Below are 27,072 nucleotides of genomic sequence, written 5' to 3'. Positions count from 1 at the left end.
AATCCACCCCACAGACAATATTTACTACCATAGGCTGGTCGACTTTAGGAATAGCAGATCAAGATAACAAATGGCTAACTTTACTAGACATTTTAGACAAGTTTTCTGCAAGGACGCTAGCTTCCTTACCCTGAACGTCATTTAACTTCAGAGACAATAGATCACACACCCTATTATAAAAGTGGTACAACCTGGCCTGTACTCTTGAGTTGATTAGGAGATGGATCACTTACTTCAAAAAAACTAACTACAGATGCTAGCTCAGTAGTATTATCATTGATCGTAGAGAGAGCGTCTTCAATCTCTTTTTCTCCCAAAGTCAGGATGGTAATAGGCAAATCAAGGGAATCTATTAGCTTATTAGTGTCTATCGCAACCGTGCCTCCAGATTGAACATTTCTAATGGTTAATTCATAGATTAATACCTCCTTGCACAAGTAGCCGGGGCGGAGGACTTCGCGAGAGCCGGACATGAAGACAAAAAATTAACAGTTTTGAAAATGAGAAAGAAAAGTCCAGCGACAGAGAAAATTGTTAAAGAGTTCGAAAGCAAAGCAATGTTTAGCTGTCAAAAGGGGCTAAATTGAGACCCATTCAACCACGCTCTGCTACCACTTGTTCCGAGGTATCTGTGGAACAGCAGAGGTGAAAGAAGGTGCTGGGTGGAATAGGTCTCAACTTATGAAATTAAAGTTAATTTAAAACTTTAACAAAGGTTATATTTTCTTTTCAAGATAAATAAATAACAGTATATAACAGGTGCCAAGTAGCAGATCAACAAATTAAGAAAGTATAATTTTAGTTCACTACAAAATTTGGACTTCGAGCCCGACACTCACGAACCATGAGCTATAAGCCCAACTTTACCTATATACCAAGTTCAAATAAAGGGGCAGAAAACCCCAATCATGCCAAGGAGCACTGGCTCCTGATTACCATATTAAGCCTCCTCGAGGCACACAGAAACCAAATTTAAGAAAGAGCAAACCCGCTCGCAAGGTTCAAGCCCATCAAAGGCCACAACAAACTATACTTCAAACTGTCCTCAAGGCATACCAAGAACAGGGTTAATAAATACCCAACCTACTGGGCCTATTCAGTAAAGAAGCAGGTTAATTACATGGCCCAAAATACCAACTTGACTGGAGGCGTAACTTGCACTCCTATTACACTTTTAAAACCTACTTGGCACTAGGCCGCATACACAAATACTAATCCCATACTAAAGAGGTGACTTGTATAAGAAGACTTTATTACATTAAGAAAGGAAGAAACGGTTGTGAAAACAAGGTCACCTCAAAACAATAGGAGTGGGAGCTCGAGACGGTTTAGCACTCTCTATCCCAATTTATAGTTAAAGAGACGAAGTTTTACCAAGTGTCTATTACATTTTAAAGATAGGTTACATGCGAAAAGATTCGAACCTGCCCCGAGGGTTAAACTGCTGAGCTAGCGAGAAATGAAGTTATTATATGGCCATTACCTTATGGATGAACTGCTGCCCGAAGAAAGAGGCGCTTCCCGCCCCCTGCTACATAATCACACTAGGAGAGATGTTACTGAAGTGGCAAGGAGACCAGAAAATCAGCAGTTTATATACCCTCGCGGAAAATTCGAAACGTTTCATGAATGATTATAACCCGCCCACAAAATTTTATTGGATAACAGCAAAAACTAATACACCAAACGAAGAAGAAACACCTTATTGGTGGAAAATAAATTACAGAAATTCCTGATTGGCTACATTCAAAACAGGCGGAAAGAAAGGATTATATTGCCAACCTACAACTGACAGAACAAAATTTAGTTAAGACAAAACTTATGAATACAAAATTTCTTCAGGAAGGTACATTCCTTTACACCAGAGTGCAATATTAGTTTTGGTAGAGACATCTGTTAGAGAATGTTCAAATTTCTTGATAAGGAGCAAACAAACACAAATCGAAATAGACACAGTTCACAACACTTCAAAATTTATAGTAGTGACATCTTCCAAGAGACCTTTGAATTAGTACAGTTTGTTAAAGTTCAGGCGTTCTCCTGTAGAGGAGTTTCAACTGGCGCAATATTTGAATTTGCGTTGTGGAGGTGTACTGCCCGGTACATGCTCGAAGTCGTTTAGTCAGTTGTTCCGGCTTCTTTACCGCCTGGCATGGACAATCAGCTCTGATTTAGTTAATTTTTTATAATCGTCAACTCCAGGTGGTAGTGAAATATTCTTTGATGTTATCCAAGATATAATTTCAGGTTTCAGCCATGACATGTTGGGGTTTTTAGATGAAGGATCGACCATCGTATGATATGGAGCTTGATCTATAACAACAGCCGACCTTTGAGGCAATAAACTCAGGACTTTCGTGAACCATTCTTCACCGGGCGAGTTGGCCGTGTGGTTAGGGGCGCGCAGCTGTGAGCTTGCATCCGGGAGATAGTGGGTTCGAACCCCACAGTCGGCAGCCCTGAAGATGGTATTCCGTGGTTTCCCATTTTCACACCAGGCAAATGCTGGGGCTGTACCTTAATTAAGGCCATGACCGCTTCCTTCCCACTCATATCCTATCCCATCATTGCCTACCTATGTCGGAGCAACGTAAAGCAAGTAGCAAAAAAAAGTTCTACACCGTCAAGGAATACTTCTTTACTTCCGATGTGTAAAATTATGATGCGTTTCCCAGCTCCAGACGGTGTTTTGAACCCTCCATGCCATCCATAAATTTGCTGAATGTACCCTCTGTACAGATTATAGTTGTCAAAGTTGTTTTCTAAAGCTTTATCCATGTTTGCGGTGGTGGTGATTATTGTTTTAAGAGGAAGTACAACTAGGCAACCATCCTCTATATAACACTACCCAGAGAGATAAAATGGAAGGGGGTCCGACACTTCAAAAAATGAAGGTATCAGCCAAAGTAAGACAAGAACTACGAAGGGCGTGGAAATGAAAGACTTCCTAGGCCTCCATACGTAATACCATCGGGGTCGGAAAAGAACAAGAGGTGACCAAGGGAGGTCCGACAGGATAGATTAAAGTGAGGAGCATGGCACAAGAAAGTGGAAGCAATGCCACGACTCAGCTAGGAGCCACGTGGTCGCCAACCCACACTCCAAAGTACAGAGCCCCTGAGGCCTCAACCACGTTTTCTTGCCACCCACATTCGATAGTATGCTTCTGTCCGCACCAGGTCTCGTCTGTAAAGAAGATCTTGTAGCCCTGTGCTCTTAAGTCTCTAATTCGTCTAAGGTAGGTATGTCGGGATGCAGCAACTGTCACAGATTCCATTAGCACTGGTTTCCTGTTTAGTTTTTTTGAATCGGAATCCCAAGCTTCGGACTTCATTCAAAAGCTTAGAAATTGACATCAGGAAAATCCGCCATATTTTCTAACAGTTTCATGCGGAGGCTTTTAATTGTGGGAAATATCTTATTCATATAAAAATCATGCATATTTATTCGTATTGTGCCCAAAGTAAAATCATCGAGATGGGTTTTCGGACGCCCCGGTCTCACAAACTGCTTTTTTCTTGACCTGGATGACATATTACCATCATTCACCTTTGAAGCGGCTCCTACTCTCTTCACTGACGACAGCGATAATCCAAGAAAATCTGCCAACTTCTGGTACACAGGGAACCTCTTGTCCCCTAATTTTCCCCCTCACACTGAAAGAAACAAATAGCATTCAAAATCATTGCAAGTTCACCCTCTGATAACAGCTGTCTTGGAGGCATCTTGAAGTGACGTGGCCAATATGCAGAACGTAGGACAACTGAAAATAGCTTGCGGACAAACCACGGTCACGGGCATTCCATTTTCACAACTGCCCAGGCGAGTGTACTGTGTTCGTTGCGCGCGTGATTATTACTCAACGCGGCAACACTGCGCCCGATTTCACCACCCGGCCTGCTGTTAATCGCACGGTCCGGCGAACACAAAACCGTCTTTCAATATTACTCGTCATAAATTCGGTACCACACTGTACGGTTACAGTTGTTGTGGTTTCTGATGAGTGAGTGCTTCAAAACAAGCCCAAGTTTGCTGCTGTACATTTATCCTGGGCTGAGAAAGAGTTGCTTTAGAAAAATGATAAGAACTTTTTTCGAGGTGGTTGAAAATTTTTTTAGCTTGAGTATTACACTACACATACATGTGGTTATAACATATTACAATCAGACAAGTAGTTTTCCTTGTATATATTCCTAAGTGAGCGCTTCCTGGAGAAGAAGCCAAAAACCCGGGCAATATTTATTACAACCACAAATGAAAAATATTTAATAAACGTGCAAAACAATTATACACGCTAATGTAGAATTAAACAAGGAAAATGTTTATATAACTCGCATTGCAATAGGCCTATTAGTTCGTCTGTAATTAAAACCTACTCGTGTGTCCATAATAAAAAATCCGACAGTAGGCAACCATCCTCTACATAACACTAATCAGAGAGAAAGAAATGGAAGGGATCCGACACTTCGAAAAATGAAGATATCGGCCAAAGGAAGAAAAGGGCCACGGAGGGCGTGAAGAATGAAAGACTCCCTAGCCCTCGCAAACCTAATAACGTCGGGGTCGGAAAAGAACAAGAGTTGACCAAGAGAGGTCGGATAGGATAGATGAAAGTGAGGAGCCTGGCACAAGTAAGTGGAAGCAATGCCAGGACTCAGCTAAGGGCCCCGTGGTTGCCAACCCACCCTAAGAGCTCTCTGACTTGATAAAATGCTGTACCTTTGCTTAGTCTGTTATTAATTTCAGGGTTGATTTCATTACCTCCATTAATAATCCTACCCGAATATGTAAAGCGTTCTATATTCTCTAACCGTTCTCCGTCGTTCACTTGGCTTCTCTTATTCTCTTTTCCACAGTGCATGGCTAGTTTTCTTTTTACTAATTACCATTCCAAACTCCTTCACATTTTCATTCCAAATGTCCAGTCTCCTATGTACTTCCTTTTCTCCCTTTCCCCAAATCACCACATCATCTGCAAATACCAAAGCATTCACTTCATCACTACCGATAATTGGTTTTACACGTTTTATGATTTCATGCATCAATATAATAAACAATAATGACGACAGTGCACTTCCTTGTATCATAAGCTTTTTCCAAATCCAAAAATACGAAGATGATTTCCTTGCTCCTTTCCAAATGATTTTCCAATAGTTCGCACTGTAAATATCAAGTCTACTGTTGATCTATTCGGTCCAAAGCCATACTGTTCTTCCTCTAACTGTGTTTCTATTATATTGAACAGTGGTACAATGATTTCTTGTTGCCAATCTTCAGGTATCCTTTCATCCTTTCATATGGCATTGAAGGCTCTGTATAGCCACTCTAGTCCAATGCTTCCTGCTGCCTTAATCAGATCAGCATTGAATTAGACTTTTCCACTTGCTTTACCTTTGGTCATTGCTTTCACTGCATTTTCAAGTTTCAACCATGTTATCGGGTTCTCCATCTATTTTTTCCATTTTCTTATCTCCTTCTTCCTACGAGCAGTCATCCTCATTATAAAGTTTTTCAAAATAATTTGCCATCACCTTCTGAAAACCCTTTTCGTCATCTACTATGGATCCATACTGCATTGATGGGGTGAAAATTCCCTTTGGGGATCACTGTATATACCTAGGTATTAATATAAGGAAAGATCTTATTTGGGGTAATCACATAAATATGATTGTAAATATAGGGTACATGGTCATGAGGGTATTTAGGGGTTGTAGTAAGGATGTAAAGGAGAGGGCATATAAGTCTCTGGTAGTAAGAACCACAACTAGAGTAAGGTTCCAGTGTATGGGACCCTCACCAGGATTACTTGATTTAAGAACAGGAAAAAATCCAAAGAAGAGCAGCTTGATTTGTTCTGGATGATTTCCGACAAGAGAGTAGCGTTACAAAAATGTTGTAAAGTTTGGGCTGGGAAGATTTGGGGGAAAGGAGACAAGCTGCTCGACTAAGTGGTATGTTCTGAGCTGTCAGCGGAGAGTTGGCGTGGGAGGACATCAGTAGATGAATAAGTTTGAGTGGTGTCTTTAAAAGTTGAAAAGATCACAATATGAAGATAAAGTTGGAATTCAAGAGGACAAATTGGGGCAAATATTCGTTTATAGGAAGGGGAGTTAGGGACTGGAATATCTTACCAGGGGAGATGTTCAATAAATTTCCAATTGCTTTGCAATCATTTAAGAAAAGTCTAGGAAGACAACAGATAGGGAATCTGCCATCTGGGCGACTGCCCAAAATGCAGATCAGTAGTGATTGATCCATCTTCTCTCTCTAATGCCTTGATTTTTTCTTGATTTATTCTTTTCGATTTTATTACTCTGTATAATAGTTCCCGATTTCCTTGACTATCTTGCTCAATTTTGTTCGTAAACTCCCCCCAACATTTTTTTTCTTTTCTTCCTTGATACCCCTCTTTACTTGTAGTTGCAATCTTTTGTATTCCACATGTAACCTTTCTATCTTATTCTCATCACTCTGATACGTTTTTTGCTTTTCCTTATCCATTTCTTTCTTAACCTTGTTCCTTTGTTTTATTCCTTTTTTATTTTTATTTTGTCTGTCCACCATCGTGTCTCCTTTTCCTTAACCTTTGCTTTTGTTTTTCTGCATACCTCAATTGCTGCTTCCACAAATGTCTGTCTTAAATTGTCCCACTCTTCTTCTCCACTTCGTATTTCCATGTTAGGCAACTTCCTTTATGTACAATCTTGGAATGCCATTCTTTTATCCTCCTCCCCCAATTCCCAAATCCTGATCTTTCGTTTCTTCTTCAATACAATATTAGGTCAACATCACCATTTAAGTATTATCCAATGGGCAAAGCTATTTTGTATTTCATTTGTTTTGCGGTGTTGCAACATCCACTTTTCTGAACTCCAATTACATTTGAACTACACATGTGTAAACCGAGTTCAGTTTTGTACAACACGACGAAGTGCAAATCTCAGTTCCTTTTTTTTTGAACTAGATTATAAATTGACCTCCAGTCAGATGTCTTTATACAACCAGGCCTTAGTTGTACACACGTGACTCATTAAAACCCTCTACAGCCCATATTTAAATACATGTTATCCCCAGAATGAAATTAATTATTTTTAGCAATCATGCTGAAAATGCAAACAATTAAATTTATGGTTCAAGGTGCGGGTTACTGTAGTCATGTCCTAGTTGGTGAACCATGGGCAACGGCTGAGTGGCCTAGTAAGTGGTTCTGGAGTCGGGATACCAGTTGCTATGGAATGGGAGTGGGCATCTCTAACATATTCTGAGTCATGGCCCTCTCTGTGCTCAGATGGCTAGGACTATACAATCCACCGGAGGTCCCTAACCTGTTAGAGATAAGATCCTCACTTGGACTACAGTATGTGTAAGCAGGATAGCATCCTGCTTCATGAATTTACCAAGCTCAGAACATTTTAAGCATGCCCTCGGACCTATGGGAGTAACGGAGTCCCACTCCCATTTGACAGGTGAGGGACTCCTTGGAAACAACTTGGCGAACGAAATGGAATTCGATGAGGAGCTATCAATATTAATGGGGCTTATGGAAGAAAGAAAGTAGAACTGGCTGAGTCAGCAAAGAGGATGCATCTGGATGTGCTAGGAGTAAGTGATATTCAGGTAAGGGGAGATAAGGAGGAATCTTCATTTTTTTTCCACATTCATGTCTGTCATCTTGGAAGTCATCACACGATTGGGAAGAATAATTGTCACTTTCATCTTCACTTTCATCGCAAAGCAAGAACATTAGCTCAACATCACTGCTAAATTACTTTGTTGGTTTACACTTGGGGGTTTTAGCACGGAAGCCATATTGGTTCAATTACTGACCACACAGAAAACATGTGCACAGCCACATGAATTCTACACGGAATACAATATTCCATGGAAATAAAATGTAGTAATTTGCTGCAAAATAAGGCCAGTAGATGTCAATATATCTAAAGACTTCTGACACTTATAAGCGGTTGATGCAATCTGTAATAATCACACAAGCTTGGATGATGCTTATAAGCAGTTCATGCAACTTGCAAATAATTACCTCGACACTTATAAGCGGTTGACGCCGAGAAATGTTAAGAAAGAAACAGTTCATTGATAGCCCACTATGACTGTATGGTTCACCATTTGTGTCTGTGGTAAATGTTTGTATATATGTATTGCATTTTACATTGATAACTATTGAACATATTCAAATATAAGAATTTCATTTTTTTTTTCCATATTGAACTGAGAACGTAAGATAGGAAACTTAAAAGGGTCCACCTTTTCAATACAAATAAATGTTATAAGTTTATTTACAAAATATATTTACACTTGGAACTAGTTTTGACGCTGTTTGGCGTCATCTTCAGCCAAAATGTGGGAAATAGGCATAGGCGTAAGCATGTAGACATTTACATTATACAAGATGTTAAATCAGTGTGATTAAATGAGAGACATGAAATAGTGAATTACATTGTCAGTTTACAAAATGGTCATGAAGGGCGAGTCAAAATTGTATAAACATGAATTAGGGTTCAAAAACATAATCACTTAAAAAACATATAAACCGCAACAAAACCACGCGGAAGTTCGAGATGAAATTGGTATTGGAGATTCAAATTATCTCAGACACTCTTCCATTGAATGTTGCCTGCCGCGAGTGTAGTACAAAACATGGTTAGATTTTAACAAACACAATCGTCTCAAAAAATGCACATAACATTTTTAAAATATTTTAGGTTGAGATGAAATTAGGCAGTTATGGATTGATATCACTTATTCACTAAGCGTCAAATCAAAACCAGCTGTGAAGGGTGAGACAAAATTGCACAGCGTGAGTTTGGACTCGATAAATGCAAAATCTGAAATACATGCAACACATTCGAAACTGTAGGTTCTCGATGAATTTGGCGCATAAAGGTCTGCGTTTACTCATTCATTGAATGTCACTGGTGCGGGTGTAGTTCAAATACGAGTTAGGATTTAAGAGAATCAAGCCTCTTAAAAATGCACATGACATCTGAACCCATGGTGGGAGATGAAGTTTGTAGTAAAGGTTCGAATTTGTAGATATTCAGTTTGCCACTTCAAAACAGTCCATGAAGGGTGAAACAAAAGCTATAACTCACACGAGTTAGGATTCATTAAATACCAATTTTCAATTACATATTACATATTCAATTTTTCGTAAGTACAAGGTGAAATTGGCAGTTAAAGAATTAAAATATGTAGACACTTCTTCGTCAGATGCCATATAGGTCAAGCGCAGCTTAAGTATGAGATAGGGCTCAACATATCTAAACTTGAACAAATACATATAAATTATCTAAATCCAAGTGTGAGATGAACATGGTAGTAAAAGAATCATGTTTATTGAGGGTGTAGTAAACATATTCAGCTCGACAAGAATACAAAATTCGAATTATGTAAGACGTTCCTCTGAGAGCTTAGAAGTTGACTGTGCTAATGTTTGTGTTCTATTGTTGCAACATTACATGTAGGGTGGGGGCAGTTTCTTTGATGTTCACAGTTCATTGCGGGACCTAAGGCGGTAAAGCTATGGCACGAGATGAAGAGGAACAGAGCACGGTGGATAGTTTAGGTCGGGGGAACGGCCAATGTTGGATTACGAGGGGAGAGGGAAGGAGCGGTAGGGGTGGAGGAGTGGATGGAACATATTACGAATCTTTGTAATTCGGTGTCATGTTGTAGCTGATCCTAAATAAATAAATAAACTCAAAAGAATCTGCACTGCCAACATAGTATATACCATATAATCCCGAATACAACACGCATTTTTTCCCCGAAAATATTGGTTCTAAATCTTGGATGCAGGTCGTATTCAAGCCGTTCATTCTCGTAAATATTTACTACGCTTACATGGAGTATTGAAATAAATTTTAATAAGGTTACCGTACTCAATATACAGTACATGTAAATGGGCATTCAGGTCTTATTATGTTTTAGTTGCGTTCTAGAAAACAAGATCGATTTTTCTCAATACGGTTACAGTGGCATGTAAACGCGAAATGTAAGGTAATGAAATACAGTAAATCAAAGAATATGGGTAAATAGGAAAGCCGCTGCTGAGGATGCTCTATCGTCATTTGTTTCACAAGTGCTGCTAGCATGCTGGGTGTGTGAATAGCTGATCTCGCTGAATATAGTACTTCGCGAGAGACGAGACTGTTGGTTACGGAAGTCTACCTCGCTCACATTCGAGTTCCATATCTGTGCCTGCGGTCATTTACTGCGCGTGAGAAACTTGAAGTGAAGCTGAAATATACTGAAATCGTGCCGTTGGCAGAAAGTATGAGTGTAGTGTTTCCGGAAACTGAAGAACGACTCCACAAATTTGTGACAGAAAAATGCGAGTTAGGATATGGTGTTTCTAGTGAAATGTGTCAATTCAAAGCACTCGAGATCTCAAAAGAACTCAAAACACAGGGTTTTACTGCAAGCCACAAATAGATCCGAAACTTTGGGGCGTAAGAAGAAAAATTAATGCCCTTTCAGCATCGCATTATTCACCTGAGGAAGCAAAATTCTTATTTGCTGTCGCAAATTGGGAATGCTGACCAGACATCTGTCTATTTTGAAATGCCATTGGAAAATACAGTGGATACGAATGTTTCTAAAAGTGTAACCATCAGAACAGGTGGTAACAAAAAGCAACGATGCACGGTAATGTTGTGCGTATTAGCGGATGGAACCAAACTTCCTCCATATGAGGTTCTGAAAAGGAAAACACTTCCGAAAGGAAACTTGCCGTCCGGTGTTATTGTTAGAACACATGAGTCCGGCTGCATGGACATTGTATTAGTTGAGGACTGGGTGAAGTGCGTTTGGCAATGTCGCCCGGAAGCTTTGTTACAAAAACGAAACATGCTTGTGTTGGACAGTTACCGAGGACATACAACTGACGCCGTAAAAGATATGATGAGGAAAGGAAAAACCGATTTTGTGATAATTCCCGGAGGACTAACTTCTATTCTACAGCCGTTAGATGTGTGCGTGAACCGGACTTTCAAAACCGCAATGAAACAGTTGTACACAGAATGGATGTATAATGGTGATCACGTGTTAACACCAATCGGACGAGTGAAGAGGCCTGAAGTGGGACTAATATGCAGCCGGATCAAGACCGCATGGGCACGCATTCCCAATGATCTAGTGTCGAAAAGCTTTAATAAATGTGGAATTTCAAATTCAGTGGACAGTAGTGAGGACGACGATTTGTGGAAAGATGCCAGCAACGAAAGATCCTATGGTCAAACTTCAGATGACGACGGTGAATTGTGAATGATCTGAGTATTGGACCGATTTTTTTAATGATTTTTGTGATGATTTTATTAATTGTAAGCTGTTTGAATTTATATTTGTGGTATATTTGAAGAAAATTAAATAGGTATGTAAGTTATTTGATTTTTTATTTTTTTTCCTTATTTTGCCGGTCAAATTTAGGGTGCGGGTCTTATTCGGTGGCAGGTGGTATTCGGGATTATACGGTATTTCATTCTCCTGTAGTCTTGTTTGTCCAGTATCGTGCTCTGGAACTAAGAGGTAACTCTTTTTAACTATGTAGTCATTTTGCATAGTTTCACACACTATAGGATAACAAGACTGGAGAAAATCAATTCAAAATCTGGGATGGGAAATTTTAATCCTGGTTCTCTTGTAAATTGTATCTCGTCAGGAGGGCTGTGGTACCTGAAAATGTAATATACCGTACATTACTTGCATTTGCATCACCAACACCTGCAGCTGCTTGAAAATGAATAATCGTATTGTGCAAATTTTCATCCCTGAAACTTTTACCTACATCCTCATTTTCACACAAACTTTCCACACACGAACAAGAATCGAGATATAACTCTGTTTCACTATCACGTTCATCAAGCGACGATGAACAGCTGCCTGAACCAGAAGCCATTATGTAAAACAAAAGCAGTCAGCAAGATTCCCTTGCCTCCCTTGCTGCACCACATGGAAATTGTACAATTACTCAAACAGCATTGTTACTGAAATTAATTCGTCCTTTTTCCAATGAGGCCTGACAGACAAAAGCCGCACAAGTACATGCTCAGGCTGACACCCTGCCAACAACATACTCGGGCCGACAGCAAAGGTTAACATTATTCCAGGCACAGAAAGATACAAAGCAATGTTCAAATAACATTATTACATTCATTAGCGGCAAGTCTGATTTATTCTTACCTTAAGCCAGTCTAAGGCATCCAACTGGTAGTCTCTCAACACTCCTCCTTCAAACAGGAGTGGTTGTCGCACAGACACTACATGCCCATAGGCAGTGACACGGGTATCTTCACTGATCTCTTCCTTTACGTGGCTTGGACCAGCTCTCTCATCTACCTCTTTGCCAATATTCTGAATGGTCTGAATATAAAAGACAAAAATATAAAATAGAAAAGTAGAATATGGAGTTCTAAAGTTCAAACCAGGAAAAATAATGAAAATAACAGCAATAACCTGAGGTAGCAACACAACAGAATTCACTCACTGTCTGTCTGTTAGGTCATCAGCCCAGAGGCTGGTTAGATCCTCAAATAGCACCACCAAAGGCTATGCAGTTATAGGGAAACTGCAAAAACCAATGGCAGAGCCCAAATGAGGCGTACTAGGCAAGATGAGGAGTGAGGTAGTTTGCCATTGCTTTCCTCATTGGACCAGAAGGTGCTACTGCAGCACGACTGACCCTATGAGCAACACCTTTCATAACACTCAGACACACGGGTCGTACTCTGAATGTCATTAATCAGCACCACTCATACCCCAGCAGCTTCCATATTGTCACAACCATGGATGAGACTGGAACGTGGAAGCTACACTTTGCTCTGGCCTGTGTATAAAATAATAACTATAACATACTTTATGCTCAGTGATGCCAAAATAGAAATATTATGCCAGAAAACTGAATCTTAATAAAGCTCATTATATAGTTCAAGTTTCATTATGATACAGGTTCTCCACCAATCACACCAAACAATAAACCAAATAATTAAAAAATGGAGACAATGAACATACGAAATTAAACATTATGATAATAAAACGTATTACCGCCACACCTGTAGATATCCATAAATGCGGCAAGCTTTCTTGTTATTTATTTTTATTCTTTCTGTCATGGAATTTCTGGCAATATCTGGGCACTTGATAGCATACCTAACTTAAATAATGTGGTCTCTCTCAATTACAGCTGTTTAGGTAAATTCTGATGTTATAAACGTAGAGAACGAGCATGAAATATACTTAAAAATAAAGGCCTGGATTTCAACGGCTGCACTTATCCAAAGAATGTTTCTAGTCATTATGTATTACATTTGGAAGTACAATTCATAACATATGGTAGTTATCAGCTAGTGGGTTGGCACGCTTTCTACAGCACGGCTTTATTCGGAAGGGGTGACTTCTGCTACACATACACCAACTGGGAATAACAGAGACCATCTCCAGAAACCATTCGCGAATAGATTCTCACGGTTAGGACTCTATAGTCGGGAATGAAACTATTTTTAAGTTTCAACTGAATGCCCTCGATGGCAGTAAAGATGACGTCATTTGGAATGACGACATATTGATGGCAGGAAATTTGGCGGCACAAGACAACGATAATTCAAATTAAAGCAGTGATCAGGTTCACTATCTGATAGGCCTACTGCTCAACTGACAGAGACAAATGACTGGCCACTAAGATCTTTTGTATTAATACTTCATAGTATGATATGATAATATAATACCCTTATCCCTTTTCTCTATGGGGTAATGAGTTTTTATGACCAAACGCATTTCCTGACGTCCTACTCATCAGAGGAGTTAATGAGATGAAACAAATGATATGGTATAAGAGTAACTAAGACTGACTATATTTACTTTATATCTAGGCCTAAAAGTCATGTGTTCACCGTTTATTGTCTTTTAAATTTAGAAATACTGCCTTCCAATGAAAATAAGCAGTAAAACTCAGAATACATTCATAAGTTTGTTACAGAATAGTGTAAAATGTTTAAATGTACAATTTATAGCTCTTAATAATAGCCTAGAAGTTGTGTGTCCACTGCATAAAATTTTAGGTTATCACATATCAGAACCCCCACTCACTTTTTTTATTGTAAAAAAAAATGGGGTCTAATACTTGAGTAAATACGGTGACTTTTCTGGCTTACATGACAATAAATTTCTCCACTGATTCAAGTTATATCACTGATTTACATTGTGACATGAACCGAGAGAAGAACCTCGTCCAGTGTGCACACAAACAAAACTTACATACTAAACAATGCTGAGAATTTTGTCAAATAACTCATTATTTTAACTTTTCTTCAGAATGATTTTTCCTTTTTGCAATTTGCTTTATATCGCACCAACACAGACAGGTCTCATGGTGATGATGGCATAGGAATGGGGAGGAACTGGCCGTGGCCTTAATTAAGGAACAGCCCCAGCATTTGTCTGATGTGAAAATGGGAAACCATGGAAAACCATCTTCAGGGCTGCTGATAGTGTGGTTTGAACCCACTACTTCCCAAATGCAAGCTCACAGCTGCGCGACTCTAACCGCATGGCCACTTGAACATTTTAAGTCTAGGAGGGCAGCATATTGTGTGCTTTACCCAACAATGATGATAGAAACTGAGAACTTAACATAAGCATTTCAAATATGTATCATTCGCCTGGTGTGGAAATGAGAAACATGGAAAACCTTCTAATATAAACTTTAAATTATTTCCGTGTTGAGATGTGAGAATACATCTTTACAGGAACTTCTAAGAAAGACAAATAATTTAAATATTAACATACCTCTTTGTCGATGACAGTTGAAATATCATAAACTGCTTTTGCAGAGATTTTTCTCCTCTTTGAAGTAGAAGTATCATCAGAACCCACTCTTCTTTTTCGAACCACAGCACTTGCATCCTTTACTGGATTTTCCTCTTGTTTGGAAGTCTGTCTTTCACGAAGATGACGACTGTCAGCAGACTGACTATCTTCTTGTTGAACACAGGCTGGTTGTGAAACTTTTTTTTTCCTACTGCAATGATATCAAGGAAATTATCATGACTGCTATAAATATGTTACAAAGAGATACAAAATTTTAGTTAAATATCACCAACATCAAATGGTGGTGGTTACTGTTTCAAGAGAAAAAAACTCTGGGCAAGCATCTTCTCTTAACACTTATTAGAAGGAATATGGAAGAAGTATAAGCAAAAGAAAGGAAAGAAGCACGAGAACGAAAGACTCCCTAGACCTCACAAACATGATATTGTGGGGTCAGAAGAAAACAACAGTTCACCAAGGGAGGTCCAAGGGAAAGGATGAAAGTAAGGAGCCTGACAAGTGGAAGCACTGAGCAATGCCAGACTCAGCTAGGGGAACCATGCTCACTAACCCATGCTCCCAAGTTGAGTACCCTGTTATGGTTATCCCTTTCAGACCGTGTACGCACAATTGTATGGGTTCGTATTTATGTCTGAGCTTATTTGGCGTTTTCTTGGCGCTAGACCGGACTGCAGTGCTTGTGCGGGACACGTAGCATGTACTTCAGCTGTTTTTATTTAGTACTTGACCACCAGGGGGAAGGAAGAAGAGTTTAAAAATACAGTTCATTAGCAATATGGCGGTAAGCAGTAATGCCTAAAGTACGTATTTATTTATTTCATTCATATTAATCTAGAAGCTTTACTGAATTTCAGAATATAATCTATGAAGTGTGTAGATTGTATAGCAAACGTAAATTGTGAACTTTCAACATCGTACGTAATACCATGAGGTTTTGAATGTTGATACGCACATATGTGCGGGCTAGGTTTCCTTACAGCCAATGCATGCAGGAGTGCTGGGTGCTGTCGCAAAAAGGACCGAGAAAGAAAAACTTGTACTCTACATGAGAAATGTAACGTATAAGATTTTAACTGTTTAAAATCATTCCACACTGTAAAATGGAACATTTGATCATGTACATGTGCATATTCACATGTACTGAGATGAATTTTTAATTTTTTGCAAGTAGTGAATGAAGTCCTGACACGCACAATTGTGCGGGTGCTTTTTTTCAGATGTTAATTTTTATTTTGTAGAATAAACTAAAAATATATGTATTTAAGAGCATTTAAGCCAGTTACTGAGTACAAACAAAAATTCACACTGCCAGTTTTCTTTCAGTTCTGAAAGGGTTATGCTCACTGACATATCGTAGGTTCTTATTTTCTACAAATAAAAAGTTTCACTTCGATAGGACAATTCCTTCATTCGTCTGGTTGTCTTAACAGTTTCCTAATGCAATCCAAGGATAACAAAAATTAAAACAAATGACAATCCTAATGCAGTGCCTATTTCTCCAAATATATATCATCCCACCTTCAGGTGGTTGAAAAATAACTCGACTGTACATATATGTACAATCATCTCAAAATATAATTAAAAATCTAATCTGCTTGGAATTTGTACAGTTCTAGCGGTTTTTCTTGGAATCTCTTCTCTCAAAAGGACTAGCTGATTTATACAGATGTTTTGGTTGGACCTTTTTGTTCTCTACCCAATCTGACGATACATCCAACGGATAGACTCTCTCAATTGGATAGAGTAGTGATGAAGTAGCAGTTTTCAAGTGTACAAGCTTTGGCACATTATCCCTCCCTGGAATGATCTCCACAACATGGCCCAATGGCCAGTCTATTGTTTGGCATGATCACTTCCTAATGACTCCTAGCTTTATCCGAGTTCTAGCTTTCTTGGAATCAGATCTTAGAAGTAAGTCTTAGGTATTCAGATCTGAACGTATTTCTCAAGTCAGTCATTAGTTTCTGTTGATATTTTTAAAAATTATTATTAACAAATACATTACAAAAGGGAAAATATCCCAGTGACAATAATCACTTACAGTTAAAAGTTAACATAATTATCAAACAACAACAATAACAACAAGAGTATAACACAAGTTCCATGGAAAGAAATTATTACAAGAAGTACTACTAGTTTAACATTCTAAATCTAGCATCTTAGTCCCTTATTAAGCAAATTCTCATCAACAGCATCACAATCAGATACTTCAGTGTCATTGATATCATGTAAAAATAATGCTGGTAACTAAGGAAGCAACTCACTGTCTGAGTCAGAAATGTAATCCTGAGGTATGATTTCCATAATGATCCGAATTGTAGGACAATTACAATTATCTTATTTACATTATTAATAAAAGTGTAGTGAATAGGTGGAAACCTTTCTTTTCTCTACTTGAATTGTCAGAAATATAAGTCAGAGGTTGAGAATTAATAAGCGACTCACAACCAGCAGGACAGTGCTCATCTCTTCATAGGTAAGAAAGGTTTTACCTAAAACTTTCCAATGAATCTGCTTCGTTACTCCAGCGAGTCTCTCACGAAATCCACCCTGGGGGTACTGCAGGTGCACTGAATTTCCACTCTATTTTTTTCGGGTTGCTGTACTGCACGATCTTATTCCAGTCAACGGATCTCAAATCATTTGAAGTGCCCACAAAGTTTGATCCATTATCAGAACAAAAGATTGCTGCCTCCCTTGACGAGCAACAAAATGCTCAAGTGCCTGAAGAAAAGTCTCCGAAGACAGAGGTGACAGTTCCAGATGCACTTGTGAATAAGCCAATCCAGGCCTTAAGACCCAGCTCTTCTGCTAAATCAACGCAGATATATTTTGCACATTCTGATGTCACAATATCACCTGGCGCTTCATTTAGGATTAAGCATTTTAAATTTTTCATGTGGAAAGTATTAATTATTTGTAATATTCACTTAACTGTAATACAAAAAGTGATGGAAAAACCATAATTGTTGGCAAGCCTGCTGAAACCACATTTTAGAGTTTCAATCAATGGTAGACTGGTAAACCAGTTGTCTACAGGGACATTTCAACCGCTTCCTTTGATGGAAGTGCACAGTCTTTGGCTACAACAGCTGTAGTATGATTTATAAAATTTAGTCCCATCAGGTTGTGTACCGGCATACACTTACATATTTAAGGTGTAATATATCCCAGTTGTAATCGTGCAAGCGAAGAGGAAGGTTGTTGAGTGAGTGAGTGCTGACATGGGGATTTCAATAGAATTGTACCGGGCGACGATAGGTCGTTGGCACGGTAGAGTCAGGAATACGAGGCGCAATATGAGTGGCAGAACCGGACAGCAGGTGAGTTTGGTTTCAATTTTGATGGCTGCATCAGTGATGGCAGTGTTGTTGGTTATTGGAGGGGTCGAGATGAACCCTGGACCTGATCATGAGAATGTGGTTGGTTGGGAAGACATGGAGAAGATAAGGGAATTTAGTAAGGCCCAAACTGAACAAATGAGAGAGCTATTACGAGAGCAATCTAGTGATATACGAGAAATGGTGAAAGAGGAGATAGGAAAAGTGACTGAAAGGGCGGTCCAAAATAATAAAGAAATATCAAGTTTGAGGGATAAGGTGAGGAGAATGGAGGAAGAGATAAAAGAGTTGAGATGGCAGGAGAAAAAAAGACAAGAGGAAACCCGAAAGAAAAATATTTTTATATATGGGCTACCAGAGAACACTAAAGAAGACCTGGTATTCAAAGTGCTGGAGCTAATTAACGAGAAGATGAAGATTAGCTGTAGAGAGTGTAACATATCCTGGCATCACACCGAGCAAATATTTTGATCCCATATTTGTTGGGCTTACTCTGTACTCTAAATCAGCAATTTCCTCAAAAAGCCTCGCAACTTTTCATTATCATTGCATATTCAAATGGAGTGTAGGCACATTTGCAACTGGTAATAAATAGTTCAAGTATGTTCCTTATGAGAGCTAATTTATCGTACTTCAGCCTCTTTGATCATGTTGACTTGTCGTCAAAACGCAATAACCTGAGAAGGAAACAAAATCTACACAATGACATCATAAGCCTGAATATTTCTACCTCTGTGCCATCTGTCTTCCAATAATCTTTCAGATTAAGGTGATTAGCTTTCAGAATTCCTTCCAGGTACAGCAGTCAATTAAAGCTTGGACTTTGGATGTGGTCGTGTCCCTGCAATCCCTACCACTAGCAAATGTATGTTTCTGAGACTGAATAATCAGATTAGTGTTATGTACTATTGTATCTCTTCATTTTGTCCATAAAAAAGTATTTCAATATTTCAAGAGGAGTTTCCAGTTCCCTTACTGCAGTTTTCACACCAGGTAGGTGCTTTATTATATTTTCTGACCTCATTGGTATGTTTATCCATGGCGCGCGTTTGTTCCATTTCGTGAATTGATCTTTACCTATATACACCGGACCATGAGGTAAACAATCACGCCTGTCAACCCTCTCACCACTGTTAGAAATATCTTGCTCTGTGTCCGAGTTCTGATTTTCTACTTTATTGGTATCTTCCTTAAATCTTTTCCATTCCTCTTCAACATTCCCCACCTCTGTCCTGGGTACCAAGGGTATTATTTCCCTTTGAAATTCTTCTTGTACGCTTTTCTCCTTCATCCCAATTTTCAAGAAAGGTGATAAGAAAGTTTTGAAGAACTACAGGGGAATTACTCTAATATCCCATGTTGCTAAGATAATGGAAAGAATACTGGAAAGTAGAATAAGGTTGAGGGTTGAGAAGCAGATACAGGAAAATCAGTTTGGTTTCAGAAGTGGAAGATCAACAATAGAGCCCATTTTCATTATGAGACAACTAATGGAAAAGCATTGGGAGTACGGGAATGATATGGTGATGACATTCATTGATATTGAAAAGGCATATGACAGTGTCCCTAGGACGAAAGTTTGGGACAGTCTGGTGCAAAAAGGAATTGGACAGGGATTAATAAAAATGATCATGGCATTGTATAAGGAGTGTTGTAGTTGCGTGCAAACACAAGTTGGCAGGACAAGTTGGTTCAAAATAACTAGTGGGCTGAGACAGGGAAGTGTTCTATCACCAATCCTGTTTACAATAGTAATGGATGACATCATGAGAACAGCAAAAGCAGCATATGGAGGAAGAGAAATGAACACGATGTTATTTGCAGATGATATTGTGATTTGGGGAGAAGACGACAGGAAGGTTCAAGAACAGTTGAATGTGGTGAATGGGAAGATTGAAGAATGTGGATTGAAAATAAGTGTAGAAAAGAGTAAAACCCTTGTTATGACGAGAGGGGAGAAAGAAGGGAAAGGTCAGATTAGACTTGCAGACAAGCCCCTGGAAGTAGTGGAAACTTTTAAATACCTGGGGAGTGAATTAATGGAGAATGCTCGACTGGATGCTGAGATTAGTAAAAGGATTCAAGCTGGAAGTTGTTTCTATCATAGTGTAAGAAATATGTTATGGGACAAAGATGTGCCAATGGAAGCAAAGGATACTATGTACAAGATGTATTACGTACCCATAACAACTTACGGAGCAGAAACTTGGACAATGACAAAGAAGGATGAGAGTCGAATACAGGCAGCTGAAATGAAATTCTTGAGGAGTATGATACAGAAGAGTAGACGAGACAAAATAAGGAATGAGAAAATCCGGGAAGAAATTGGAGTGGAAAAAATGAATGATAGAATAGAGAAGAGCCGACTAAGATGGTTTGGGCACATAAAGCGAATGAGCGACGAAAGAATGCCAAAAAAGGTGATGGAAATGCAAGTCCAAGGAAGGAGAGGCCGTGGACGACCACGATTGAGATGGAAGGATACCATCCAACGCAGCATTATAGAAAGAAACCTGGACTGGGACACAGTGTTGGAGGAGGAGTGGTGGAAAGACCGAAGAAAGTGGAGAGGAACCATATTTGCCCCTACCCGGCTACAGCTGGATAAAGGGAAATGATGATGATGATGATGATGATTGGTATCTTCCTCCCTCTCATCGACACAATCACTATCTGAACCAGTTTCTGCTACAACATTGTTTACCTGTTTTTGCAGTCTTACAGATTCTTTCCAAGCTTCTTTCAAGACTCGAAAATGTGCTATGGGAATACACCACATTGTGTACGAAGACAAAACTTATACAATAATATCTTGCTCTATTATTCTACTCGATACCCAGCGTGCGCTGCTACGTTTCAATAAATATAAGGTGTTTCTTTCATTAATTTTACTGAATGCAATTTTTATTAACATTTTTCTTCATTCCTTTTTGTTGTTCTATTATTTATATATTTCTTATTATATTTACTTATAATTTCACATAAAAATAAATAATTAGGCTACTGTAAATGTTTTATTTTTTAGATCCCTATGTCTATTAATTTGATCAAACTATTTCTGTATGCTCACATAAATGGTGATTTATATGCATGATGTTCATTGCAACGCGAGTGAATATACGACATTCTTTATTTTTCCATCTGGTGCAAAAATGAACAGATTCCTCAGCAAAGAGTTGCCTACCGAGCTTGATAGCTGCAGTTGCTTAAGGGTGGTTTTCCATGGTTTCCCATTTTCAAACCAGGCAAATGCTGGGGCTGTACCTTGATTGGGGCCATGGGCACTTCCTTCCCACTCCTAGCCCTTTCCTGTCCCATCGTCGCCATAAGACCTATCTGTGTCGGTGTGTCGTAAAGCAACTTCCTAAAAAAAAAAATGTCTAGTTCCATGAAAACATATCTCGAACATGGCATGTTTGATTGCTGTTTCCAAATAACAGGCAGTGAGAGTTACATGAACTTCCTAGGAAGAAAGGTACTCCATAAAACATGGCGGCATGTTCCCATCCTCCTATATAAAGCATTTCTTACCGGACTATCATAATACACAGCAAGTCGCTGTCGCCTACCGACAATCTATCCATCAAAGTCAATCCAAATTGGTGCTGCTTTATAATGAAATGAATTACATAAAATAAATATATTTATGTTGACTTTTCAAGAAAGGCAAGATTTTTCCTTTACTATCGAGACGATTTGGAAGATTTTGGTACAAACCGCACCTTTTAGCTCCCTCTGGTTTAAGAGCTTGAGTTTTGTGAAACGTACACGTTAGCGTTTTATATATATAGACAGAGCTATACGCCTAGTGTTATAGTGCATACATTTACAGACATTCAAGTTTAGCCTGTGTAATTGGTTTCAAACAGTCCTCTAGAATTAAGAATTCAACGTACATTAATCGTTATTCTCGCTTATGCCTATGCATCAAGAGGTTGTTCTCCATTGTTGCCAAACAGAAATGTATGAAACATTGTACGTACATTGTTAGAACCTGTATAAGTACAGTATTTTCATAGCAAGTATTGTTTACCAATGTGCCTGGCATGTATATTATAGCGTTTCTAACTTTAAAATTCAAATATCTCAGAATAATGAAAATGTGACATTCATCCAAATTCCCCCACATGTCGTCAAATAAAAACCTTCAAGGTAAAAACCTACATGTTAAGTAGACTGACTAAACGAGAAACAGAAAACTTATTTAAAAGGTAATGAAGTTACACCTTGTCATAATGTTTATACCTATTTTAAGGTGGGGGGGGAAGTAGCAGAGTCCTGTCAATCACCTTGAAAGTCTTTTAAGAGTAAATAATAATGAACTGTTACTTTGCAAGGTTTTTTGGCTCGCTTCTTCCTTCAATATTTGAACCTTTATAACATTACCTTTTCATTGCAATTGCTTCATCTCTCTTGGCCATTTTCTGAACAAGGAACTCAGTGTAGAATTTGCTTTGTTTAAGAAGATGCATCAATCTTTTAAAGCGTTGTTGCCTCAACTCTTCTTCAGCTTCCTGTAAGTAAAATAATTTTCTCTCACAAGCGATAAGGGAAGGGAACACATACAATATGTTCATTATTGATTGTTATTTCAGCATTTAGTCTGCAAGCCTCTGTGAATTACTAAATGCCTCCACAACCCAGTATTTCCATTTTGCCCTGTGGCCTTAGTTTCACACACCTCATAAAATCATTAAAAATCAAGTGTAACCATTGTCACCTTTGTCCGCTTCAACTTTCCTTAGTCTCCAAGACAGAGCCCATTATTCTCCCAAGTAGCCTATTTTCCTCAATTCACCACACAAGTTTCCATCACTGAAACCAGTTTATAGGTCCATTCCTGACTTAGCCTTTATCTCCTCATTCCAAGAACCCTTTCCTATTTGTACCAGCAACCATTCTCGCTACTTTATGTCTGTTTCTTCTAACTTATTCATAAGATATCCCAAGTCCAGCCAGCTTTCTCTCCCATACAGCAAAGTTTGTCTGAAAGAAGACCTATGTCAAGATGATTTCGTCCAAGAACTCCTTTCTTTCTAACAGAATACCACTGATTGCAACTGAGAGCTCACTGCATTAGCTTTGTTGTACCTTGATTCAATTTCACTTAATATACACTGAGTGGTCAAATCATGGGAAGACACTGAATGTGATGTAAATAAAGAGTTGCCCCTCTGCGAGTCCTCAAATGGCAGCAATACGGTGAGACATCGACTCTACAAGGTGTTGGAATCGTTCTGGAGGGACCTGGACCCACGTATCTTCCACTGCTACCCACAACTGGGCTTGTGTATTTGGTTCGGGGTTCATGGAGCGTACACCAGCATCAACAACATCCCATAAATGCTGGACTGGATTAAAATTGGGAGATCTGGAGGGCCAAACCATGGTCGTAACTTCAGTGGAATGCTCCTCTAACCACCTGCGTGCCACCACAGAACGGTGACATGGCATCTTCATCAGGGTACTCTAGGGTCAGAAAAGGATGCAGATGGTCTGAAAGAATGTCCACAAAACATGCACCTGTCAGCGCTCTCTGCAGCTGGTCAATAAGCCCTAAATGCGACCATGAAAATGCCACCCAGACCAGAACTGAGCCACCTCCTGCCTGGACACAACCTTGTCGACACGCAAGATTAATAGCTTCACGGGGCATACGCCACACTCTCACGCGCCCATCAACTCGACACAACTGTAACCGGGATTTATCGGACCATTGCCCATTGCCGATGTCTGCAGGCCGTTTTCAGTTTTGTTTCCTCTATGAATCTCGTTATACGGTTAGAACATACAAAACCTTTGGTGGATTTTATTGATATTAAGAGTACTTTTCGGCATATAGCTTCAAAAACCCGTGACTCTTTTCTAGTTATTGCTATGAGGTCATATACCTACTTTTACCGGACGGTCATTTTGACCGGTATTGCAGTAGCTACCCCATCAGACTTTTGTGGCATTCATTTAGAATGGAATATCATTCTAACAAGCTGTTACAGTGTACTTCATTACCGTAGTATCGAATGGAACTTATTGTGCTGCAATGGGACAGCTGTTGGCTCTTTTCAAACAATGGTACAAGAACACTGACAGGAAAATATAGTCAGTATCATGTGTTCAGTAACGAAAGGGGTGCAATTATAACGAGCAGTCAATTGTCGTGTTCACTTGTTACAAACATTCAGACTAGATTTCCCGAGTGTTTATAATTACTCCGAAGAAACATGTTCTCGCGTAGTCGGCAAATAGATGCCGAAATTCTGAAGCATAAGCATATAATTTCCCCATGACCATCAAGCGATGAAGCTGGGACTGATTTAGACCTTGGTAATTGCGAAGACGTGTATAACTTAACAAACGGAAATAGTTCGGATAGTGATTCTAGTTCCGTCGAGCCTGCGGAATTTCCATGTGAACACGAAATCACACAGCAGCCTTGACCTCAAAGGTTAGGGAACTACCCGCCAAGCGGCGACGCACGCACACTAGCAAAGCAGCTGATGACAAAGTTAGTCATTTTGTATTTACGTAATTCAGTGCACAGTGTAAGTAAGTTTGATATTATATTTTACAGGTGAAGGGAACACTAAGGAAGATAGTGAAATTACTAGCAAGGAGCACAATATCAACTACAGAAGGCCAAGCATACCCTGTGGTAAGTCAACATATGGCGTGGTCAGCACATGATGGGCGGCGAGGAAGAATTCGCTTTGGATGGAACAGTGCGGACTCTTGTTGATCTACAAAGCCTGCCAGGCCGTCGAGGACAGTAAAATATACTGAGGGAAGTCTGAGGTCCCACAGGACATGCAAAACACTACACTGAAGGAAACTGTGGCGCTACAGCTTTTCGTCTTTTTATTGACGAATACAAGCTGCACCACATCGAATAATATGCTGAGGTTGGAGCCCGCGAAGTTCTGAACAATCCCGAATGGACACTTTCTTTGGAAGAATTGGACGCTGTCATTGGTATTTTATACACAAGCGGAACTTACGGAGCTGACACGAACGTTCTCGATCTGTGGTCACAGAAGTGGGGTCCTGGAATTTTCTCCCAAACTGTGGCACAAAACCGTCTCCTGCATATCATGAGGTTACTTCGATTCGATGAAAAATCTACCAGCAGGGATCACCTGAAAATTGATAAATTGACGCTTATATCTCTTGTGCAGGACAAATTTATATCTAATTTTACTACTTGCTTCAGACCAAGTAAGAACATTATCGTGGATGAACAGCTCTTCCATCGAAAGCTAGATGCCCATTTATCAGTACATGGCCAACAAACCAGAAAAGCTTGGTATGAAATTTTGGTTGGCTGTCGATGTGGAAGACAAGTATGTTGTAAACAGTTTTCCTACCTCGGAAAAGATGAAATGTGACCCACCGATCAGACCCTACGTGGACACGTAGTATTGCGACTTGCTGAGTTTTTCATCAATCAGAGAAGAGGTGTGCAAAGGGAACAAGACAGCTGAAAGTTGTGCAGTCTGTAGAAAACTGGTCTGTGGTTAAGTTCACTTCAAAGGTGACCAAGCAAAGTATGTGTGTACAGTGCGAAAAATAAGTTGAAAAGCAAAAAGTGACATTCATGCAGATATGTATATAATGTAAACTAAAATGTGTAAGAAGAACATCCAGCCTTATTAGTGTACTTATTTGTTATTTATTTATTCATAATAGTGTTTAAAATTCATGCATGATAATAATTAAATTATGGTCTATGATGTTTTTATACTCGATTCGAACTTTTTCTGGCACCAATATCCTCAAGAAACGAATACGTGCCACTATCGGTCAAAATGACCGCTTCGGTAAAAGTAAGTAGAAAGAATGTTTGGTAATCCTAGTGTTAAGAAAAGAAATTTGCTCACTTCAAACATTGATATAGGAATTAGAAAGAGGTTTCTGAAGACTTTCGTGTGGAGCGTGGCATTGTATAGAAGTGAAACATGGATGATAACTAGCTCAGAAAGAAAGAGAATAGAAGCTTTTGAAATGTGGTGTTACAGAAGAATGCTGAAGGTGAGATGGATAGATCGAATCACAAATGAAGAAATACTGAATCAAATTGGCGAGAGATCAATTTGGCTAAATTTGACGAGAAGAAGATATAGAATGATAGGACACATCTTAAGACACCCAGGACTTGTTCAGTTGGTTCTTGAAGGAAGTGTAGCTGGTAAGAACAGTAGGGATAGACCAAGGTATGAATATGACAAGCAGATTAGAGCAGATGTAGGATGCAGTAGTTACGTAAAAATGAAAAGGTTAGCACAGGATAAGGTGGCATGGAGAGCTGCATCAAACCAGTCTAGGGACTGATGACTCAAACAACAACATGAGAATATGAGCTATAGAAAACACGCAAAGTAGATTTATAAAGTGGTGGGAATGGGAACGTACATGTAAGGGAACTCGGTATTTCTAAAAACAAATGTTCATAACCGAATTTGAAAATTCAGGCGACATGGCGACTGGGTGCCGGTATTTTTCGACCCCTCAATATATTTAATTATTATTTAGGTGTCTGAAGAGTGATAATTGTAATATAATCTTCAGTCTGCATGCATAGAACTCAGCCTGGGTTTTGTTGTACTGCTATATGAACCTTGAAATACTCTTTTCTGTTGTAGAAATAATCCACTGTTAGCTATAAGTCATAAATGTGGGAACTTCAAAAGGAACACATAATAGGACAAACACTATGACAGCTCAGTGTAGGAAGAGCGAGCAACAGAGAGACAGAGGAAAGAGACAAACATGAAAACACGAAAGGACAAAGCCAACCTCCACAAATTCAAATAGATGGGCTCACTCCTCATCAATCCCTGTTCCTCCACATCAATTTTTCCTCGGCCCCCAACGAGGTTGTTTCTCCTTCCCGGCT

At 39.2% G+C, this 27,072-nt stretch overlaps 1 protein-coding gene across 2 annotated transcripts in view; it reads right to left on the bottom strand.

Annotated features, from left to right (window-relative positions):
* LOC136881273 (lymphoid-specific helicase) overlaps positions 1–27,072 on the bottom strand; it is a 140,691-nt gene that overhangs the window by 91,317 nt on the left and 22,302 nt on the right. For both annotated transcript variants that reach the window (XM_067154045.2, XM_067154046.2), the window contains exons 3-5: positions 22,569–22,696; positions 14,800–15,031; positions 12,199–12,378 (exon numbers count right to left, since the gene is read on the bottom strand). In XM_067154045.2, the coding sequence (XP_067010146.2) occupies positions 12,199–12,378; positions 14,800–15,031; positions 22,569–22,696 (540 nt within the window). The remainder of the gene's footprint in view (positions 1–12,198; positions 12,379–14,799; positions 15,032–22,568; positions 22,697–27,072) is intronic.

Source organism: Anabrus simplex, chromosome 9 (assembly GCF_040414725.1).
Source record: "Anabrus simplex isolate iqAnaSimp1 chromosome 9, ASM4041472v1, whole genome shotgun sequence".
Classification (NCBI taxonomy): domain Eukaryota; kingdom Metazoa; phylum Arthropoda; class Insecta; order Orthoptera; family Tettigoniidae; genus Anabrus; species Anabrus simplex.
The sequence above is the reverse complement of the archived record's forward strand: the minus strand, read 5'-3'. Positions and strand labels throughout refer to the sequence as shown.